Consider the following 20,986-nt stretch of genomic DNA (forward strand, 5'->3'; position numbering starts at 1 on the left):
GCATATCGGTGGCTAAATGTTACATCATTACTCGGACTTATTATCTCGTAACATTGGCTCCCGGCACACAGACAGCGGGATGGTGAAAAGATGAGGGCGCAACATTCCTACTACTGTCAAGTCATCTGCGAGTCATGTGTCAGAACGGCAAACTTGCAGTGCAAAGTATTCTGCTCTATTTGACACTCAAACAGCACTCTATAACACGTGGAACGGGGGCGGGGGGAAATCCTGCATTTAGACATTCGTTTAAAAAAACGCATTTAAAACATAATATCTAAAAAAAAAAACTCTCTATATGTACAGTTTTAATAATCTGCACACTTGCTGTTTTTTTTTTTAACTTTTTTGCTGATTTCTATTGAAGAGCCTTTAGCGGGCCATCTGTGTATAATAATAGCAATCCAGCAGAGGACGGGACGCCGTCGAGTATTCTGCCGTTCTGGAGCGAAGGTCGGCAGTTTAATTGGAAGAGCAAATTTCATTCACGTGTATCCCCACCGTGGACGCAGCCATGGGGGAAGATGGCGTGTGTTCACGTGTGTGCGTGCATCGAACAGAACGCTAGCAGAAAAGGCCCCATTTAGCTTTCAATGGCTTTTGGAGATCGATTTTATAGTTGGTTGGTATATTCAAAAAAAGTGGGCTACATTTAGGGCTACGCTACCACGAGGTAGCAATACATTTCGCATTCTGCGTTGTCTGTTTGTTTTCTTCTTTGCTCTCATTTTTTTTTACGTGACTTTGAAGACGCCTTTTTACGGAAAAACAAAAAGTGTTCATATGACCTCTTTTTCTTTGGTTCAATTTCTTTCTTTTCAATTTTCAGCCCCAAATGCATGATCGTGTATCAACTTACTATGACTTGTTAATCTATAAATGCGTTTTTAGATGAGAGTGACTGTTACCTGACTTTTTCGTCGGCACGATCACGGTGAACATAAACGCGAGATGGAGAAGGAGAGGCGCAAAACACGTAAACGCTAATCAGCTGCCGCCGGCCGCTGGGCCTCGTGCTACACATGATGTCATCATTAATACAGATTACATAATACGCAGAGAACCTCGTATGGAGAGCAATCACTTCCCTGCCTCATTACGGCGTCCTTCTGGGGAGCCTCACAGCAGCAGCGGCAGACTGTTTCGCAATGACTGATGTGTTGTCACGGTGCGGCGCATGCACACCACGCCTTGCTTTTAGAGCAAATTTCCCCGCCCACACACAATGACGCAAACTCACAAATCTGTCAAGTTTCTGTCCGGTAAACACGGTTCATATTTGGTATCAATCAGACAACATCGCATGGAGGAATTAGGCATTTAAAGGCAATGAAAGGCTAAGATATATGGTTGTTTTAAATGCACAAAGTGTAATTCTCTTTGTTTGAGGTTTAGTTTGACAGTAAACTTCAACTGGGAGTGGCAATAAACGACTTGAAGCCTCCACATTATGAAGAATTGTTCACTATCTGCCAAAGTGCTGCTTGGTGTGAAGTGAGTTGGATTGAGTCAAAGCACAAAAAATAAAGAAATCAGCCAAACAACGGCTCATATCTCGAAAAAAGTGGAATCACTTGTACCTCAAGGCACAACTATCTAAAAAAAACACCCTCAAAATATCGATTTATTTAGCCCAACAATAACAATGACGAAGCAGTTTCAAGAGGCAAGGCCTAATAACACAAGAAAAATCACCTGTCGTAAAAAGAAAAAAACCCCAAAAACCTCACCAGTTCTGCATCAATTACGTTCAGCAGGAAACTCTCATGTCTTGGCCAGCCTGCAGAGACAAAAAAGGACATACGGTAAGAAGGGGAGAAAATTTCATCCATCACACGGTCGGGACTTGTTTGGCTGCTTTACAGTCGGAAGCTTGCCAGGGAGGAGGCGGGTTCCACCCCGCCCGGGAAAACACCGCACAAATCACCTTTACCAACAAAGTCACACACACACGCGCCTTATCAGAGCGAAGCGGCGACAATGAAACGTCCTCAGGAGCAACATGAGGCGAAAGTACGGAAGTGACTTGATGGAACTGGCAGCTGCTCACGTAAATGACAAACAAAGGAGGCACACAAAAGAGCAGAGAGGGAGAAGAACTCCTCTGATAGACGTTGTGCCCCAATTAACGATCCATACTAAAACCGATTCCACCATTTGTGGCAATATTGCATCTGTAAAGCTGAAAAGGACCTTCAAAAATGAATATGTTTATCTAGGGAGGGAGCCAAACACCTTCCCTTCTACAACCATGTGTGATGGTAAATGTCTACACCACAACACTTTGGATGCTCGATACCATTATATTTAGTACTCACTGATACCAAATACCGATACCACTAGTATTTATAAAACATAACATTTCAATTAACACAATGACAGATGCTGCCATTGTGGACAAGGACCTTTAAGTCTTTCTGACGCACATTGCAATGTGTCAAACGGTGTTACCTGGTATCGGTATCGATATCCGGCACACGCTAGTATTTATATATAATGTGATGTGCAGTATTCTAATGCAAAAGCTTATAATTATCAACACTGACCACAATCGGAATCTACAGATTTTGGAATTATTTGTTGTTTTGAGGAAATGGAATTAAAATGGCAGCACACGACCCCAACACGGTGCCATCTTTGAGAAGATGGTTTGACATGAAGGAAAATAAAAAGTCAGAGTTTCTGGAAAATGCTACACGTAGAGTTGGAGCTGTTTATAGAGCAAATAAACCCAACGGCTTGCCTGCGGGTTATTACACTGAACAAATAAGGAGCACTTAATCTGCTGGGTGCATGTGATCAAACACTTGTCACACTGAGCAACAGACATGTTGCCGCTGACGTTTGCTCTATCGACATAAAATAACTTTATACTTGTAACATTTTAACCTTTTCATTTAAAACCCTCAATTTCATATTTTATGACATTATTACCGTAAAAATACAGCTTTATCATGTGAAATTTCCAACCTAAATATTACAATTAAACTCTTACAATATTCTGATTGCATTCTTGTAATACAATTGTATTTTCTGACAATATCATAACTTTACTTTCCTAATATTTCAACGTAAAATAAAATGTATTCCCTTAACATTACAACTTTATTCCCATAAATTACATTTTTTTTTCTGGGAATATTACATCTTTATTCTTGTAATAATTCAGCATCCCGCCCAAAAAAACAACTTAATTCCTGTGGCATAACTTTCGTCTTTGTTATAATAGTAGAATCCAATTTTTGGGCACTATTATGATTTTATTCGCATAAAAGTTTGATTTCTTTTTCTCATATTCCAACTTTATTGTTGCAACATTTTAACGTTCCGCCCTGAAAAATTATTTCTCACAACATTTTAATGTTCCACCCTGAAAATTAATTTCAACCCAAATAATATGACTTCATTCCTATAAGACTATAGGCTGTTTTTGTGACCGGTGTAAAACCTGCACAGGGTTTGGCGTATCTCTGCCCAGATAAAGATAACTTTGGGAACGAGCGCTCGCCGTCGGACCTGCGAGATGGAGGGCTGCGCTGCTGTTGGAGTGGTCACTGCCGACTTCAATGGGGCGGGAATCCAATGACTTCATGTTTTTAATATTACAATATTATGTTTTGGCAACTTCACAACTTTATTCTCATGATAAAACATTTACTTTATTTGCCGGCAATGCTTTAGTATTGTAAAAAAAATTTTTTATGGGGGTCAAGATTACATCATTATTCAAATCATATGAAGACTTTCTCTCCTGCATTAACACTTTATCCCTGTAAAATTAAAATGGGAATTATCGGGAATTTTACAACTTTATGTTCGTCATATTTCAATGGTCCACACCAACAACAAAGACTATACTTCTTTACCATTATGATTTTATTGCGCAAATTTTACAACCTATACTTTTTGCATATTTTACTATAAGTACCTCTGCAGGTTCAGGAAAATAACACGAGGTTGCAAGGCTTCAAACAAAAAAAAAAAAAAATGCAGTCTTCCTCTTATTGCCTCCATGATGCTGGAGGAGAGACCTTGAGCAATGACACCTTGCATGCAGCAATATTATTTGGGACACACACACACACACACGCACACACACACACACACACGCACACGCACACACACCCCGCACAGCACCTCCAGTAAACAACCTGCTAGAAACACACGCGCACACACACTCCAGTAGCATTTGCACGACGGGCACTGGCTTTGTCATTGCCCGGCTGCAGTCCGCCTCTGTCCCGCTACACAGCTAGCTGTGACTACCCCCCACCACCACCACCGCCGCCGCTACTCTTCCACCCACCCACCGTGGAAACATCAATACTCTCACCTCTTTTGCATTTAAAGCCCCCCACCACGCGCACACACATACACACATAAAAGCATATTTATCATGTTTTCACTTGCTAACGTTTCAAGCTTATGGCACGCTAGCGAGTTAGCCACGAGCTAACAACTGTCTCCAGCTGTGCGTGTAATAAATGTGACGCGAGCAATTCTAATGAGTTTTTTTTCATTCTTAAAAAAGAAGGAGAAAAAAAACGAGCGTTGGCTTGCAAACAAGCGTAAAAGCAGCGTTTTAAACCACTATGAGTGTAGCTAGCTTCTTACGAGATTTGCAGGCTTTTTATGTGTTTCTTTTTTTTAATCTCCGAAGAAGAGGAAGGATGCCGAGTACCGAGAGGAGTCCAGCAAGCAGTCCGGTGCAGCTCGTTCCCTCCCGGGCTGCCTCCTCTTGGTCTCCCCGCTCGTGATGTTGGTCGTCCGGGTGCTCGTGAAGACTGAGCGGCGGCCGTCCGACCAACAAGCTGCTCTTCTTTTTGTTATGTTTGCGTGTGTCTGTGTGTGTGCGTGTGTGTGTGTGTGTGTGTGTGTGTGTGTGTGTGTGTGTGTGTGAGTGAGTGAGAGGGGGAGAGAGAGAGAGAGAGAGAGAGAGAGAGAGAGAGAGAGAGAGAGAGGGAGAGAGAGTGAATGAGTGCGCGGAGAGTGAGTCATCCAGCCCAAGCACATCCAGCTCCTCCCTGCCTATCTAACAGCTGACTAGTGGAGCCTCCGTGCCTTGATGGGGGCAAACACTAAAGTGCCCCCCGCCCCACTCCACCCACACTAGGCTGCACTTGTCAACAAAGAAATAACCACTTAGTAACGATATGCATGGGAGAAAATGGTGACACACTGTTCATTGAAGCTTGGCAAAAATAACCCCAAAAAAAGGTGATTTAGTACAAGATGTGCATCCAGCTCGGGCGTCTTATTTTCATGTTCTTGGACTACTTCACTGCATCCCGTACTGGGCGTCTTGAGTCGGTGCAGGGTACAATGAAATCTCAAGACTAAAGAGACATTCTGATGCAAATTTGTCGCCCAGTGTCAGAAATCTTGATATAAATGTCCTGGGGATGTTTTGCCGTATCTGGCGCAAAGTGGCTCGAGTCTGTTCGGGGCACAATGAAGTCTTGATACTCTCGGGACATTCTGGATCGAAATTTGCTTCTTGGTGGTTTACATCTGGCACGGGTGTCTTGAGCTGATGCAGGCTTCATTGAAATCTCTAAAGCGTCTCGGGGCGAAATGAGCTACCAAAATTACAGAGTGAAATATTAATATCTTACAGTAGCTGCCCGATGGCCAAAGAAAAGGTTGGAAAATGCAGGCCATCACTATGGCTGTTGAAATAACACGAAAAAGGCACGCACAGAGCCATTTCGAAGTTGCTGTGAGCTTGAAAATAAAACGCGCGCCGTGTCTCGAAACAACAAATTTGTAAGGAATTGTGGTGGAAAAAGAAAAAAATCAATGCGGAATGATCGTAACCGGCACTGACGTTTTGCATGCGGACAACAACAACGAGTCACTCCTGCAGCCACGCCAGCTTGAGATAGCACAAACTCCGCAAAAACACACGCTCACACACATTTGATGAACGCAAAGTATAGCGACGTAAATGTGGCGCGGGCGGCTTGGCGGCGGCGCTGCGAGTCAGGCGAAAATCTGCCGCTAAATAAAACATTGCAGACTATTGGCACAGCAAACAAAAGTCAGGAGAATATCCGCAGGTTGTTAGACTGAACAAATAACACGCGGCAGTCACGCAACAGGTTTTAGGACACATCACGCATAGACAGGTACTCGCTTGTGACATTTTCATTGATGTTCTGTCGAATTCAAATGATTTTTTTTAAAAAGCTGTTTCTTACAGTAAATAATTTGTCTTCCTGGCATTTACTCGTGTGACTCCATATTATTGGCTGCCAAAGTTTTTCAAGGCTACAAAAAGTTCGTTTTTTATGAAGCAAAACACAATGAAAAGCGTCGACATTTAGACAGTCTGCTGCAAAGGTGCAAGGCAATATATTGGAGCTGTTGCACAGATGGCTATAAAGACGCGCCCTTCCATTTGTCACTAAATATCTGCAATAACACTTGACGAAGTATAACTTTCACAAAAATAAAGCCCTAAATGTACGGGGGAAAAAGGTGTTGATTGACAAGAAAAAGGGAGTCATTTTACAAATTGAATTGTTCTGAAAATAGAGTTAAATTATCAAAAGATGAAAAAAAAAAATGGGAAAAGGGTACAATAAAGAAATAAGATATTTTGAGAATAAGGGCGAGATATTAGAATAAAATGGTAAAGTTAGTTAGAAGTGTAGCAATACAGAATTATGAGGAGGGGGGAAAGAAATCTCAATTTGAGGAAAATGAGGATTAAATTAGACTATTCTGAGACAAATGTAATTATGAGAATTAACTTGAAATTTGGCAAAAACATCTTAGTTTTATGATATAGGCTTGTAATTTTGCGACCCAAAAACATACACTGACATTTTTACTTTTTTTTTTTTACCATTCCAAACTAAGATATGGACCGTTAATATAATATAATAACTTCAGCTTCATAACATTACACCTTGGTTCTTGCAATTTTACAGGATATATTTATTATGGTTCCAAGGTACACACACATCACACACTTACTGTGCTTATTCTGATATGTTAGTGTTCTTTTTTTTTTCTTTTATATTCCAACATTTCAATATACGCACCGGCCGCGATATTTGGCACACTTGCAGTCGAACGAGCCGCGTCCAAAAAATGCAGCGTGCACGAATACAACAATGCTCAGCGAACACAGCGCATGTACAGTATGTAGAGTATACGTTGTATAATGTATAATTTACGCTGCGCGTGTATCCACTTGTGTGTGAATGTTTGTCCTACCTTAGCAGCAGCGTGTTGGAGTGCCTCATTAACGTCCACTGCAAGGACACCTCGTTGCCATCCTCAGCCTCCGACTGCGTTTACGTAACGTGCTCAATCTCGTTGAAACCGGTCACGCCGCTCGTTAGGGGAGACCTGGAAGGGGGGGCTCGTCTCATCTCCGTGGATCCCGCCGGTTGACCAGTCACCGCTTGCTTGCCATGTCAAACATGCAAAACTTGACACTTGTTGATGCCTACAGTTTTCTTTTGTTTTTGTTTTTTTTACAACTGCATATACTGAATACAGTTTATTCTTGTGACAGCTTCCCAGATGAATTAAACATTTGAAATTATGCTAATATCAAGGTTAGGGTTCCAAAATGGCCTCCCTTTATTACCTTCAGTCATTCCTCCTTTCTAGCCTTCCTTCCTCCATTCCACCTTCCGTCCTTCCTTACTTCTTCCTACCCACATACCTTCTGTACTCCTTCTTTCCTTACTCCCATCATCCTTCCTTAAATTCCATCCTTTTCTTCCCATCTTCCATCCTTCCGTCCACCGATACAGCCTCGTTTTCCACCTTACTTACATACCTTCTGTGCTTCCTTCTTCCCATCTTTTCGTCTTCCTTCCTTCAGTCCTTCCTCCCTTATACTTATTTCCTTGCTATAATCCTTTGATAGCATCCTTGTTTCTTTCCTTCTTCCTTCGATAAATCTGTTTCTGGGTCAAACTGTGGCCATTTTAAAAGCTTCATGAAAAACAAAAGAAGCGTTTCAAATCATATTCTTAACTGTCACAAAATGTAAAAGGAAAAGAAGAAATGAATGGCATACTCACCCTTCACAGTTCACAGCATGTGCCTGGGAGGTGAGTCTCTTCATGTTGGCGGGGGAAAAAAAACCTCACTTTTGGGTGAAAATCCCATTCGTCTACTATTAATCTTTGCCAGCAAAGAAAAATCCAAAGAAAAAGCCCACTTGAGGAGGTAATCCTTTGGCTGCTCACTGAGCTGAAATCTCGGATCCGCTGCAGCGAAAAATCCGTCAAGTTGTCCAGTGTTTGCAGAAGAGCGGCGTTTGCTCGGCCGCCATTCACGTTCCTCTTGGGACTTTGTCGAGAATTGTTGTTGCCAAGGAGATGACAGGAAGTTGGTCGTTAAGGGCTTCCCCTTCTCCCCACGCACACACGGAACCCCCACCCACACCATTATCAGTGCAGCACACATAACGTACACAGCGTCACAAGTGTCCTTATGCAACTTCTGCATTAGTCACAATGGGGATTTTTGCATATATATATATATATATATATATATAGTAAATATACACACAGACACACATGGTGTCTGATGTCTAAATATGAAAATGATGATGAAGTGATGGAAAAAATGTAATATAAATGAATGGTAAAAAGATTGTTAAAAAAAAAAAAATCAAACTAACACAAATCCACCCTTGCAATGTACAATAATAACAGCCACATTTATTTTACATTTTACAATTACAGACAAAATTCCCTTTACACAATACTGTTATTTGATCCACGTCATATATTAGCCTTTTCGCCATATATATATATATATATATATATATATATATATATATATATATATATATATGCACACACACACATTTAAAATTCCAGAGTGCATACACGTTCCAATGCAAGAGTGCAGGTGCGACGGTTTAAATCAAAGTAGTCAGTCAAGACGATGCATAAATTACTAACTAAATCAATAAAAAGGCTTCTTTTGTTCTCTCTTTTGTGGTCAAAAATAACATACTGTTCTTCCACAAGTGTTACTCTGTCAGTAGGGATACCACAGTATTAAATATCACACAGCTTCATCATCATCATCATCATCATCATCATCATAGAGTGACGCATTCCACACATTCAACATCAACAACAAGGAAAACAGTTGCCAAAAAAGGTATGGGACTCGTCATATACGTTCATCCATTGAAAGAGTCCTTTTGTTTTCTACACACAGGCTGTCATTGTATATATTTATATTGACATTTATTTATAAAATATCAGATGACATCAGTCAGATGACTCAACAACTTGTAACAAAAACATTCAGCCTGGTGAACTCTGATTAAGTTGAATTTGTATACAAAAAGTAATGTGGGCCTATTTTGTCTTTAAAAAAAAAAAAAAAACATATTGTTGCTGTCAGGTGGAATCTTCACATCTCCAAAACAACCACTTCTCAGAAAAAAAAAAATACAAAAAAATCTTGCTGGTTACCGGACACCAAATAATTTAAGTTGGTGTTATACTAATGTACCGGTCTTGAATCGTATTGTATATCATGTATCGAAATACGTATCAAATCGTCTTTTATTAGAGAGATTCACACCTTACAGTATATTGTTATCATACACATTTGCGCACAAACATCAAGAGAAAACCATCCCAAAATGAAGTTCAAACCCTCTCATCTTCCTGTCTTTTTCAAAGGTCAGGAGTGATGCAAAAAAACATCGAAGGCTATTTATCTGCATGCAAACTTGCAAACTTGATTTGTGACTGACTAATGATTTTTAACAAAACAGGCCTACTCAAATGTATCCAAGCGAACTATTTTCACTTGATACTGCCTAAAAAACGTCCAGACTTTAAATCTTGAGGCGACGTAATGCTGCAAGGCTCCCACGGAATGCAAAATTGGTGGAGCTGTACGGCACTTCTCCGACTGTTGACGTCTCCAATAGATTTGTTCTCAAGCACTTTAATGTGTTTAATAATATGTGAAAATAACAGATGATGTGGGGAAAACCAATAGCATAGATTTGTGAGAAAAAAAAAATTGACCATATTTGGACGTAAGGGCTTTCCACCCAACAGCAATGATATGTATTTTATACTCAATACAGAGAAGTCATACACTTAGTATGTGAGACTTCGGATCAAATTTGTTTTTTCTATCCAGCAATGGGACGGTTATGATGGAGCTGCACTCAGTCTGCCTAGCAATGGCATACATGACGGGGAACAGGAATCCCTACAATTACGTTGTTTGACAGTGCTATGACCGATTTTGATCATTTTGCTTCTTGTATAAAATGTCCACTGTTCCACTCCAGAATTAAAGAAAAGAAAAAAGTAGGCGTAAATGTAGACAAGATCAGTGATTCAAAACCAGGAAACACTTCATTACGATATTGGTGCAACCAAAGGGAAAATCCGTGAGTCGGACGCCCCCCAAAAGACTTTGGAATTGTCTACACTAGACAGCACGAAATGATGACAAAAGACTACTTTTGTCGAAATGAAGCTCCTCAACTCACTTTCTTGTTACTGTTATTGCTTTGGCCTGAGCACAAAACAACACTTTTTTTTTTCAGCATAAAGGAGAATGGGTTCCAAAAGAAAAATTCCAATAGATGAATTTACAAATGGCGTATCGCAAATACGCAGAGCTTCACTGTAGGAATGCGGTTTTCCCAAAATCGTCCTACATGATTGAATATTTGTCATCATTTTTATAAATCATCCCTCCTTTCAAATCAACTGCTACAGAGCTACCGTGACATCTACAGTTAGTTTGGGTAACATGCAGAAACTGTACACATCCTGGTCAAATAAAAGATTGCACAAATATCGATCAGTGGTAAAACGGTGGCATTTCAAAGAAATAGCAGCGTTGTTCTGTGAGAACAGAATTAAGTTATCCCGGGTTTTCTGTCACAATGTCGGGAGGTGAGCGCTCAGTGCAAAAAAAAAAACAAAACAAAAAAAAAAAACACGTAGTGGAGTAAAGGCTGACCAGACGTCAACAAAATCAAAATGTGCAATAGTTCAAGTAAGTTCTTCCTTCAATAGTTAGTGACGCAAACTGCGGCCGTGCCCAAACGGCGACGACAACACACAGGTGACGTACAAATACAACAGAAGTACTATTTACATGGGGGGGGGGGGGTCCGGACCAAAGCTACTCACCACAATGAGTCCTCAGATCGGCTCGCAAACACACCCGCAGTCCGCCTTCAGAGGGGCGTGTCGTAGACCCGCTCCAGCGAGGCGTCCTCGGTGTCGTCCTCTGACTGCGACGCTTTGTGGTTGAGCCGCTCGGCCGTGGGGGCGCAGGAGGAGGAGGAGGAGAAAGCGGCCGGGTTAGCGTCGCCCGGTTTGGCCTTGCCGCTGTCCTGGACGAACTCCTGGATTTCCACGGGCAGCCGGCGGAACTTGTCTTGGTACTCCTGGTCCAGGTCACTCTGCAGCTACGGATGGAGAGGCGGAAAATGTTCACATGCCCATATTTGGCTAGGGACACCGCATTTATTATGACATCCTCCATTTTCTCGATGCCTTTTCCTATACAAGCCCACTAAAATCTTTTGCTGTTAGCGCTCTGAAATCACTCTGCCAACTGCTTTCCTATTGGATGCGCCATCTGTCAGTGACATCTGACTTTCTCTATATCCGTCTATCCATCGTCCATCTTTTTTTGATCTTGCAAACATTATGGAAAAAAAAACTCAAGCTAACACTAAGACGAATAAAAAAAACGGAACTAAAACGAAGTATTTCTGAAAAACAAAAGCTCATTTGGAACCTCACTCGGAGAGAATATGAATTGAATACCGTAACAAAACAAAGCCTTCAACCGGCCATTTATTCCACGAGATATCCCACTGACTTTCTAACGTACTTTGGTACACAAGCTACGTTTTCACCGCACAATCCGGTTGAGTTCAATTTCGCCACAGCGCGGTTCGGAACAGGATAAATCCCTAATGTATATCCCATGTCAACAGACTCCGCGTTTGCAGGTGGTCACAAGATCCTCTGCACAGGTGATGCATGTCTAGCGACGGCATCTCCTCGAAGGCACTGGAATCCCCCGATCCAATGATTACACATGACAGCATTCATTTCATTGCGTGCCAATAATTGCTTTAATGCTGATTTCTCTGTTTAACTACCCGAGTGGCTCCCCCGGGGAGCAGCGTAATTAAAAGAGCAACGCCGTCGCGGTCTTCTGGCAAGATGCTGACATTGGAACTGAGCTGATCCAAAACACATTGCACTTTCGAGACGCACCGCTCAATTTTCAACTTTGTGGGATTTATGGATACATCTGCGGCCAAGTAACAGAAAATTGAAGAGTGGAACCCTGCTGGCTTGGACAAAACTTTTATGTGACATGGTGGTGGATGACCACAGTGTCTTTGGGATTCCGTCCATTTTCTTCCACCTATCAGAGATTGGGTCGGGTCAGATCGTTTACTAAAAATAAAAACAAATAGACGTATGTATTAAATTAAATAAATTCAATTAATTAATTACATTTGAAAATTAAATCAGAATGATAAAAAAGCCTACAACATGGCAAATCCTTTGACAAAACATTAATAATAATGTATATGTAGATGTTATAATTGATATAAAATACAAAAAAGGCGTAATAAAGTAAAAAAAAATTCTCTCTCTCCATATATATATATATATATATATATATGCACATAAAGATTAAAAACTAACTAAAAATAACAACACCTAAAAAATTGAAATGATGTTTTAGCACTTGAATAGGTGAATTCACATTTAGTCCTAGTAGAATGAACCAAAACTCAGTGATGCTCTATTCTAATTATCCTAAACTGCATTGTTGTCATTTTAGCAAATCACCTTTATATGCCGCAAGTTCTGTCGTTTTTATTGTGAGTCATGAAAAACTGTCATTGCTGAAGTGAAAGTTGTGTGTCATAAAAGCCTCCTAAAAACACAGATTTTTGGAGTCCTTGCAGCATCTCAAGGTCACCTTGTGCGCCTCCCTCCTCTCCCCTCCCCTCCTCTCCCCTCGCCACCTACCCCCTCATCCTCACCCTCCCTTCCGTCCTTCCTTGCGTCTCACTCGCAGTGCGGCTCTCACACAGCGGACATCAAGCTCATCACATCACAAGCAGATGGCTAAAATTGCGCCGCGCTCTGTACTGCGCATGACCTACTTGGGGTGGGACTATCCAGGCGTGTGTGCATTTGTGTGTGTGTGTGTGTACACGTGCAGGCCGCCTGGCGCGTGGCGCCGGCAGCCCCTGATTAAAACTGTCATCTTTCACCCCACTGGTGACACCCTGGCATATGCCAAGGAAGTGGGAGGGTCTGAGCACCACAAGGAGACATGTGCAAGTGTGTGCGTGTCTATTAGAGTATCTGTGATATGATCAAACTTTGGCGGTCGTCATCTAGTTCACTTAGCTTGATAGTTAGCTAAATCGGAAGTATGACTTTCCCCTCTAAATGCCTCCACGCATGAAACAAGGTCGGAAAGTAAAGTTGAGTTTGCACTCTGATCTAAATTCACACTGGATATCCACCAACTTCCAAATGTGCCTCCCCCTCGTTCGTCTTTCAACATTGGTCAACAAACGCGTGTGCGCTACACACCCCGGGCGCGCGTTTCCTAAAATACAACAAGCAGCGTGACCTTGTTCGGTGGCTGTCCTCCTTTCGAGGAGTCATCGAGGGAAAGGGAGAAGCTTGGCAATTTAGCATCACCCATCTGTCTAGGATACTTGATTCTGACTGGGGCGCTCAGGAGTTTGACAAAACTGGAATTTCAACAAAATGGTTGCTTCAAATCAGAATCGCTAACTCCCATTTTTGGGATGGGCCCTTGAGACTTTTTTCTTGTTATGATTGTCGTGTCCATAATTATTTTCCGTGGATGGCTGAAACTGATCCTGGAGGTCATTATTAAATATAAATATAAAAAAATATCTATAAATATATATATAAAAATCACCCAAAAAAATATTTATATAAAAATCACAAAAAAAATATCAAACTGAGTAAAACGAGTACATTTCTGAAAAACATATATGATGAAAAACACAGCACATCTGCCTCACTTGCATACGGCGTATCTGACAATCCCAAAACAGGCATGTTCGGTTAATTGAAAAATCAATGTGAACGTTTATTTTTTGTGCCTTGCGTTTGCCTGGCGACCAGTCCAGGGTGTAACCTGCCTCTTTGCCAAAGTCAGCTGAGATAGACTCCAGTGAACCTGTGACCCAAAAGTGGAAAACTGAACAGAAAATAGATAGATGTCATTTAGGGTACCTAATAAAGTGTCCAGTGAGGGGCTATTTTTCTTGTTTTTATCCGCACTACACAAAACACAAAGGCTGTACAAGAAAACCTTTCCCATCTCCAAACACGTCCCAATTAGGCCCGAAAAGAACAAGCTTACTTATAGAGAGAATGAGACGGGAGGGTCATCACCCTGTCAGCATCGCAGTCGAAGGATTGTCTTGCTCGTTGTGTGTGTGTGTGCAAAGGTATGTCGGATAAAGAAACTTTTGCTTCATTGATATTCCCGACGTTATCCGGCTCCTATGAAACCAGCGGCGCCCAAGGCGCTGAGAAAGAGACGAATGCTTATTGAAACAGAGGTAGACACTTTTCGCAACGGGAGTGTTTTTGCATGTGTGTGTCCTTCCCTGACTTTGATTTCCCTTTCTCAAAATATTCTCCGCAACAGCAGGAATGTAGAAAAAAAAAGCGCAGTCATTCCCACCATAAAAGGAGGAGTTCCAAAGGGAAGCTTAAAGATGAGACAGTTGCTAAACTCGCTGCTTATAAATGGGGGTGTACTGGAAATGCTCGCTTTTGAATTCTGTCACATAGTTTCGTGTATTCAAATTTAAAAATAAGTTTGATACAGCAAAACATCTTTATGAAAGATTAATACCGTAATCCCTATTTATAAAACGCTGAGGGAAAATGCTATAAAGAAGTGGAAAATAGTTGAGGAACTATTCTTTAGAAGCAGACAACAAAATAAACAGGAAAAATTAAGTGTAAAAAACACTCAACCAAAATATATATTTTTTAAAAACTTAAGTGTAAGAAAAAAAAAAATTGAAAAAAGTGTAAGTGACAAAAGGATGTACCAGTAGTAAAAAAGGAAAAACAACTAAAAAAAAAAAAAGAAAAATACACAAAAGTAACAATAAATTATATTTTTTAAACCACTATTAGTTAATCACCATTAAAAAATAATTTTAAAACTGGTGTGGACGAAAAAGTTAACAAATACTTTCAAACTCACTGAATTTAACAAACGACTTTAGGCACACAACATACTGGATGTTCCACTTTGGTGGTTCCCTCATGAGCGAATGGGCGTGTGTACGCACACACACATAATGACGTGCGCACGGCAGGCGGAGATGATGCAGAACAAAGTCTATGATGAGGGAACACAGCGGCCATCTTGACTCCCTCCAACCTGTTTGACGCAGGCACACCAAAACGCGCGCACATGCACGCAGACGCGCACGCACACTTCCGGGACTCCCTCCCTCCTCGCCACAGATGGAGGATTCACTTCCGAATTAGCAGATTGCAGAGTGTCATGAAGGATGGGGGAGGGGTAAGGAGGTGGGGAGGGGGACCCAAGTTGCCATGACGACTGCACGTGTGTGTGCATGTTTGATTCAAAGCTTGTCCAGTGAGGGAAGATACATACACTCAGGCGCACACGCATTAATGATAAGACAGGTTCGTGCTTGACACACACACCCCACCCAAAAACGACATTGTGCAATCACATATAAAAATAATTTCACTACAATAATGCTACAATCTGACAAGAAAAAAAAAGTCAGAATATGACAATCAAGTCACATTTTTACAAGAATAAATGCAGAATATTACAATAAATCCCTTGCAATATTACAAGAAGTACATTTTTTTTGCAAATGAAGTTCTAATTTTACATAAGTCGGAATATTAAAAGTAAAGTTGTATTTTATAAAAAGTTGTTTAATGCGAATATATCGCTGGCGTCCAGCCAAAACCGCATTAAATCACATTTTGATGAATTTCGTATTTTTTCAAAAATCTATACTATTGGTCAGTCCACACGCGTGGGTATTATTTTTACACATTATTATTGACCAATCTAAAGTGTTGAAAAAGGCTTATCTCACAAGTGTAAAAGTCACACTTGTTAATAGAAAAAATTAATGCTGGAATTGAACTACAACAACAACAAAAAAAAACTTTTGCAGTAATAAAGCTGATATATTTCAGTGGTTTTGGGGTTTCAAAGCATTCACGTCAACAGGGACTTTTATACTTGCATGTTATTTATGAATGTTGAAAAACATTCAAATGGTTTACAACTAACCTTGAAAAGGATTAATCCTACTTCGAAGGTGAAATGTGTTCATGCGCGTGGTTACTGTGCGCGACCCAGTAGTGATGTAAGTAATCACACCTGCCCTCTCTTGTGATATCCCACCAGCGTTTCCAGAAATTGCAATATGCAACACCCATCACTCCGCACTGTCACCAGAGAGTAAAATACATATTTCTTTTCTTTACCTTTGGCCTTTCATCCAAAATCTGCTGTCGTATGTCCTTGTGTTTCTCCAGCAGTCGCTCCTGTCGTTTACTCTGTGCGTCCTCCAGCTACACACACACACACAGACAAACATGTTGCTCACAAAAGCTGCCCCATTTTAGTGAGATTATGAAAAATATCATAAAATGTAATGATGAAGAATGATATTCAAAATATGTCAAACTACATTCCTGTCCCACACTTCGATAAACTTTTAAAATAGCCATTTCCTGTGATGTTATTAAAACTGAAATGTAATTGTTATATTGTTAGAAATGTGTAGATATTTAGTTTGTCTTTTTAAAACGAAGGTAGGAATGTAATATTTTTTTTTGTATATTTTAAAATGTGTTTAAGTTTTCCAAATCTACTCTAAAGGTAAAAAAAAAAAATCATTAAGATAAAATGAGGTGAAAATGTAAAATATTTATCAGGGTGAAGCGGGTAGTATTAATACATACACAGCTATTTACAATATTCAAAAATATATTCACAACATATATATTATAAATATAGTATTTACAATATTGGATTTATTACATCAATTTAGTCATGACAATATCACATTGTTTATATTGAACAATGTATTTAATTTTGCTTGGATTTTCAGTTGTTGGACGAGGCTCGCTCAAGAAATTGAGCTTCAATCTTGTGTGTGTTTTTTTAAATCATACTTAAATTCAGTGAACGATGAGCTCCCGATATGGTAATAAAAATCAATCAAAAAGTCAAAAGCTTTGAAGAGTTAAAAATGTGACAATTATAAGTTATTGTAAGGGCTACATTTTGGACGGAAGGCGTTGAGGTCAATACTCTTTCTTACCCGCTTTATGTACTGCACCACTTCATTGACAAACGACCTGTTTATCTCCAGCTTCTCTCTGCAGGATACAATGACAGACACTAAATCAGTACAGTAGTTTCTTTGTCTACATCGCCGCCTTGTGGTCACATCAGAACGTTACAGCACTCACTCCTCCGTGACGTTCTTGTCTTTCGACTTGGCTTCGCTGATCTTCTCTTGTCTCTTTTTGTCCATTTTCTTCTTCAGGTCCTTCTTCTCCCTGCAGGACAAGAACTGGGGATGAGATGTGGCATGCGGTTTGTAAAATGCTGAATGCTGAATGATGCTCTCACTTTTCACAGATGTCTCTCAGCTTTTTCACCTGCGCACCCTGACACTCCTCGGCCAGGGCGTTCAGTTTCTCCACCAGCTGGATGCAAACAGAGAGAAAATGGTCATGTGGTGCAAAAAGAATTAAAGATGAAGGAATAAATTGATTCTCATCTTTTTCATGGCATAAATTGTTGCTGGTATATTCAGCCCACGCAAAAATGACAAAAAGACTAACTTCATTGTAATTGGGAGCACAACCACTGGAAACGGCCAAAATAAGCGAAAAAATATGCCGGAAACCAAAATTTGTGGTGTCTATTCGTTTTCTATTCAGGCATGGCTTCTTAAGATTTTTTGTGGGTCTACTCATGATAGACATGCCTACTAAATTTCAAGTGAAACTGGCATCGTGGGCTGAATTTTCAAAGAATGGGCATCCAAATCCAGTAGTGTTCACAGAGGCCTCATATTGGGAGTCTTGTTGCAATCTGCTTGATTGGAGCTGACTTGGCAGTGAGTGCAGGTGAAGCAGAGCAGAGGAAATTAATTTTTCCACGACAGACACGCATGACAGGATTAATAAATGTCTGTGTGAGCGTTTAATATGGATGACCATTCAGCACACAATCTAATGATAAACAAGCCAGAGACTTCCGTGTGGTACATCAAACCAACAATGTATTGTTATGGACCATCAAATACGATGTTTTCACAGCCAACTAAATTGATGTTGTATACATCTAATTTGTGCGATAAACATTTAAAAATGAATCATCCTGTTTTACACATGATCTAAACAATTCATAATAATAAAAGTCTCTATTGTCATTGTAACAGGTATAATGAGCTAAAGGCATAAACAGCATAAGAGCATTCTGAACATTTTCTCCGAATGAATATGTTCTCAAAAGCGGATTGCCAGGCTTCACCTGCTTGATGTGCTCTCTCTTCTGGTACTTCTCACTGTAGTACTGCTCCTGGCGCAGCGTAAGGAGCTGCTGCTGTTGCTGCTCCTTCAGCTCGGACAGACGCTGGCCGCACTCCTGGTCCAGGTCGCACAGCTCCCGGTCCAGCGTGGACAGCGACTGCTCCGACCGGCTGCACACAGACAACAAATTAGTTCGGGAAAAATGTTGTGCACGTGCCTTTAAAAAGAACCTCGGCGGCTTCAAACCAAAATGGCCGACTTGTGTGGTTTCATAGCATGGCAGTTTTATGTCCTGTCCTTATCACAATTTGTACTACTTTTCTTGTCAATGATACAAACTGGTGGGCAGGGCTATATTTTTCAAACCAGAATAGGAGCATTTAAAAAAACAAACAAACAACAAAAAAAAATTCTGCCAAATATCGGCGTCTGCCACAAAAAAATCGATATCAACCCAGAGTTGCCTAAAGTTCCATGAAAGTAAAAGAGGAAGAGCGCCACCTACCTTTTCTTACCATCTCGTTTGTGGCTCTTGTGCAGGGCGTTGCGCCTTCGCTGCTGCTGACTCTGCAGCTCGCCAACGCGGGCCGTGTGTTCCTTGATCAGCTCGGCCGTCTTGCGGTGGTGTTTGCGCACCAGCTCCTTCATCTCCTTGTACTGCTTCCGCTGTTCCCGTACGAAGCCCTTGAGCTGCTTCAGCTCCTCCAGCGTCAGAGCTTCCGCTTCTAAAATACACAATGACGTTGATGACGTCAAGTGTGTGTTAAAATAAATAAATAAATAAATAAAAAATAAAGGGGGTCTTACCAGTGAGGACGCTCTGGATGATGTCTTCAGTCTTCACAGGTGGTTTCAGAGAGCCTAAAAAGAACAATAATAGATGTGACTCTACGGCTCATTCCCATACTACCCCTTACGAACAGAAAATGAAAAGAAGAGGGAAACACATAAATGTAGGTCATATTTACTTATTTTGACACTCGTGGTTTTATTAGATGTTCTACACTTTGGTCCAAACGCCTGATTTGGAGTTGTTGGTAAATAGCTTAACAAACACATCTGTTTTACACTAAACAGTTAGAGTACGGTGCATTAATGCGGCCCAAGTGCACGTGCATTTAGAAACCGAGACAGAAATTGATGTAGCACCCCACCTTGATCCTAACTATTGCATTGAAGAAGGACCTAAAGTGTATGTTGAACTTTTAACGTTTTAAAGTCAACGGGTAAAGATTTGTGTGCGCCAGGCAGGAAACAATCATGAGATTGTTAACTATAAAGTATTTAACCTGCTCATTAAAAAAAAATAGTTAGACGTATTAGAATGCTCAGGCGTACCTAATACTGTGTCCGACGGCGTTACTGACCTGCAGATTGAGGCTGATGTCCAACCAGCGACGGCGGCTTGGAGGCGATCGGGGTGTGGCTCAGCCCATTCTCTGCCGGCACCGCGGCCCTGGGGTCCGTCTTGGATTCCGAGGGGGTGTCGCTGCCCGCCTCCACCTGTCCATCAAAAGAGATGTGAGACCTCCACCTTGACACAACATCAAACGTCATCGTCCCGGTCGCCAGCAAAACTTTCCTGCATGTTCCGGAACACTGCGTCATGATAACGCCTGTAACTGAGAGTCTGCACATATTCATCCATCTCCAGTACGATGTGCTCTTATCTGTTAACTTCCCAGTCCTAATGTGGGCCAGCATTTATTTCAACTCACTTGGAGACGGTTGCCATGGCCACACTACAAGTCACATCAGCTAAAAGGCGCCCCCCAGAGGAAGAAACCTCAATTGCAGGTTCCATCCTGATATCCATTATGCAATGCTTTTATTTTGAAAAGTTGTATTAACAGTAGATGCAACATCTGATACAGATGCAGCATGTACAGGTAGTGCAATATACACTATGAGTTCTTTAAATTTGAAAAGTGGCTCACCTCCTTGTCGGCCTCATCGTCACCGCCCTCCTCCAGGGTGAGGGCAGCCAGCTGATTGGCTCTCTGCTCCATCAGGTTGACATAGCGGATGGGGTTGGACAGGGCCTCGATGACGTCTGAGCACGGGCGATGGACATGATGATGATGAGGGCCAACCCGTTGGGGCAGGATTGACAAAACGCGGAAGGGAGGGAGCTCACCCGCAAACGTGTCAGGAACATAATCTTTGACTTCCACGTAGACAAAGAGAGCAGGAAGCGTCAGAGTTTGGTTCTTCTCGTTCCTCAGGTTGATGTAATGATAACCTGCAGCCAGAAGATCCACATGGAGGCTTGACACCACAATATGGTCTTGAAACCCTCACTCGAAACACTAACCGGGCTTGAAATCTTCATTTGAGACCATAACTTGAAACCCTAACCAGAAACC

The 20,986-nt window shown here is 41.2% G+C and overlaps 2 protein-coding genes across 6 annotated transcripts in view; both read right to left on the reverse strand.

Moving 5' to 3' along the window:
- Window positions 1–4,918, reverse strand: part of plcb4b (phospholipase C, beta 4b) — a 43,812-nt gene extending 38,894 nt beyond the window's left edge. Inside the window, exons 1-2 of one of the 5 annotated variants that reach the window (XM_086018885.1) lie at window positions 4,682–4,918; window positions 1,731–1,780 (exon numbers count right to left, since the gene is read on the reverse strand). The gene's annotated coding sequence lies outside the window, so the exon portion shown is untranslated. Of the gene's footprint in view, window positions 1–1,730; window positions 1,781–4,614 lie in introns of all 5 variants that reach the window. The other 4 variants (XM_086018881.1, XM_086018882.1, XM_086018884.1 and 1 more) reach the window with 4 other exon arrangements.
- A 3,752-nt stretch (window positions 4,919–8,670) lies between these two features.
- The window catches only part of plcb1l (phospholipase C beta 1-like), a 67,060-nt gene continuing 54,744 nt past the window's right edge, over window positions 8,671–20,986 (reverse strand). The window contains exons 22-32 of the mRNA XM_086019165.1: window positions 20,758–20,862; window positions 20,558–20,673; window positions 19,988–20,123; window positions 19,428–19,481; window positions 19,126–19,345; window positions 18,622–18,790; window positions 17,713–17,789; window positions 17,550–17,639; window positions 17,399–17,456; window positions 16,557–16,643; window positions 8,671–11,437 (exon numbers count right to left, since the gene is read on the reverse strand). Coding sequence (XP_085875291.1) covers window positions 11,204–11,437; window positions 16,557–16,643; window positions 17,399–17,456; window positions 17,550–17,639; window positions 17,713–17,789; window positions 18,622–18,790; window positions 19,126–19,345; window positions 19,428–19,481; window positions 19,988–20,123; window positions 20,558–20,673; window positions 20,758–20,862 — 1,346 coding nt within the window. The 3' untranslated portion in view covers window positions 8,671–11,203. The remainder of the gene's footprint in view (window positions 11,438–16,556; window positions 16,644–17,398; window positions 17,457–17,549; window positions 17,640–17,712; window positions 17,790–18,621; window positions 18,791–19,125; window positions 19,346–19,427; window positions 19,482–19,987; window positions 20,124–20,557; window positions 20,674–20,757; window positions 20,863–20,986) is intronic.

Source organism: Filicampus tigris, chromosome 20 (assembly GCF_054856515.1).
Source record: "Filicampus tigris isolate MCC_2025a chromosome 20, RoL_Ftig_1.0, whole genome shotgun sequence".
NCBI lineage: Eukaryota > Metazoa > Chordata > Actinopteri > Syngnathiformes > Syngnathidae > Filicampus > Filicampus tigris.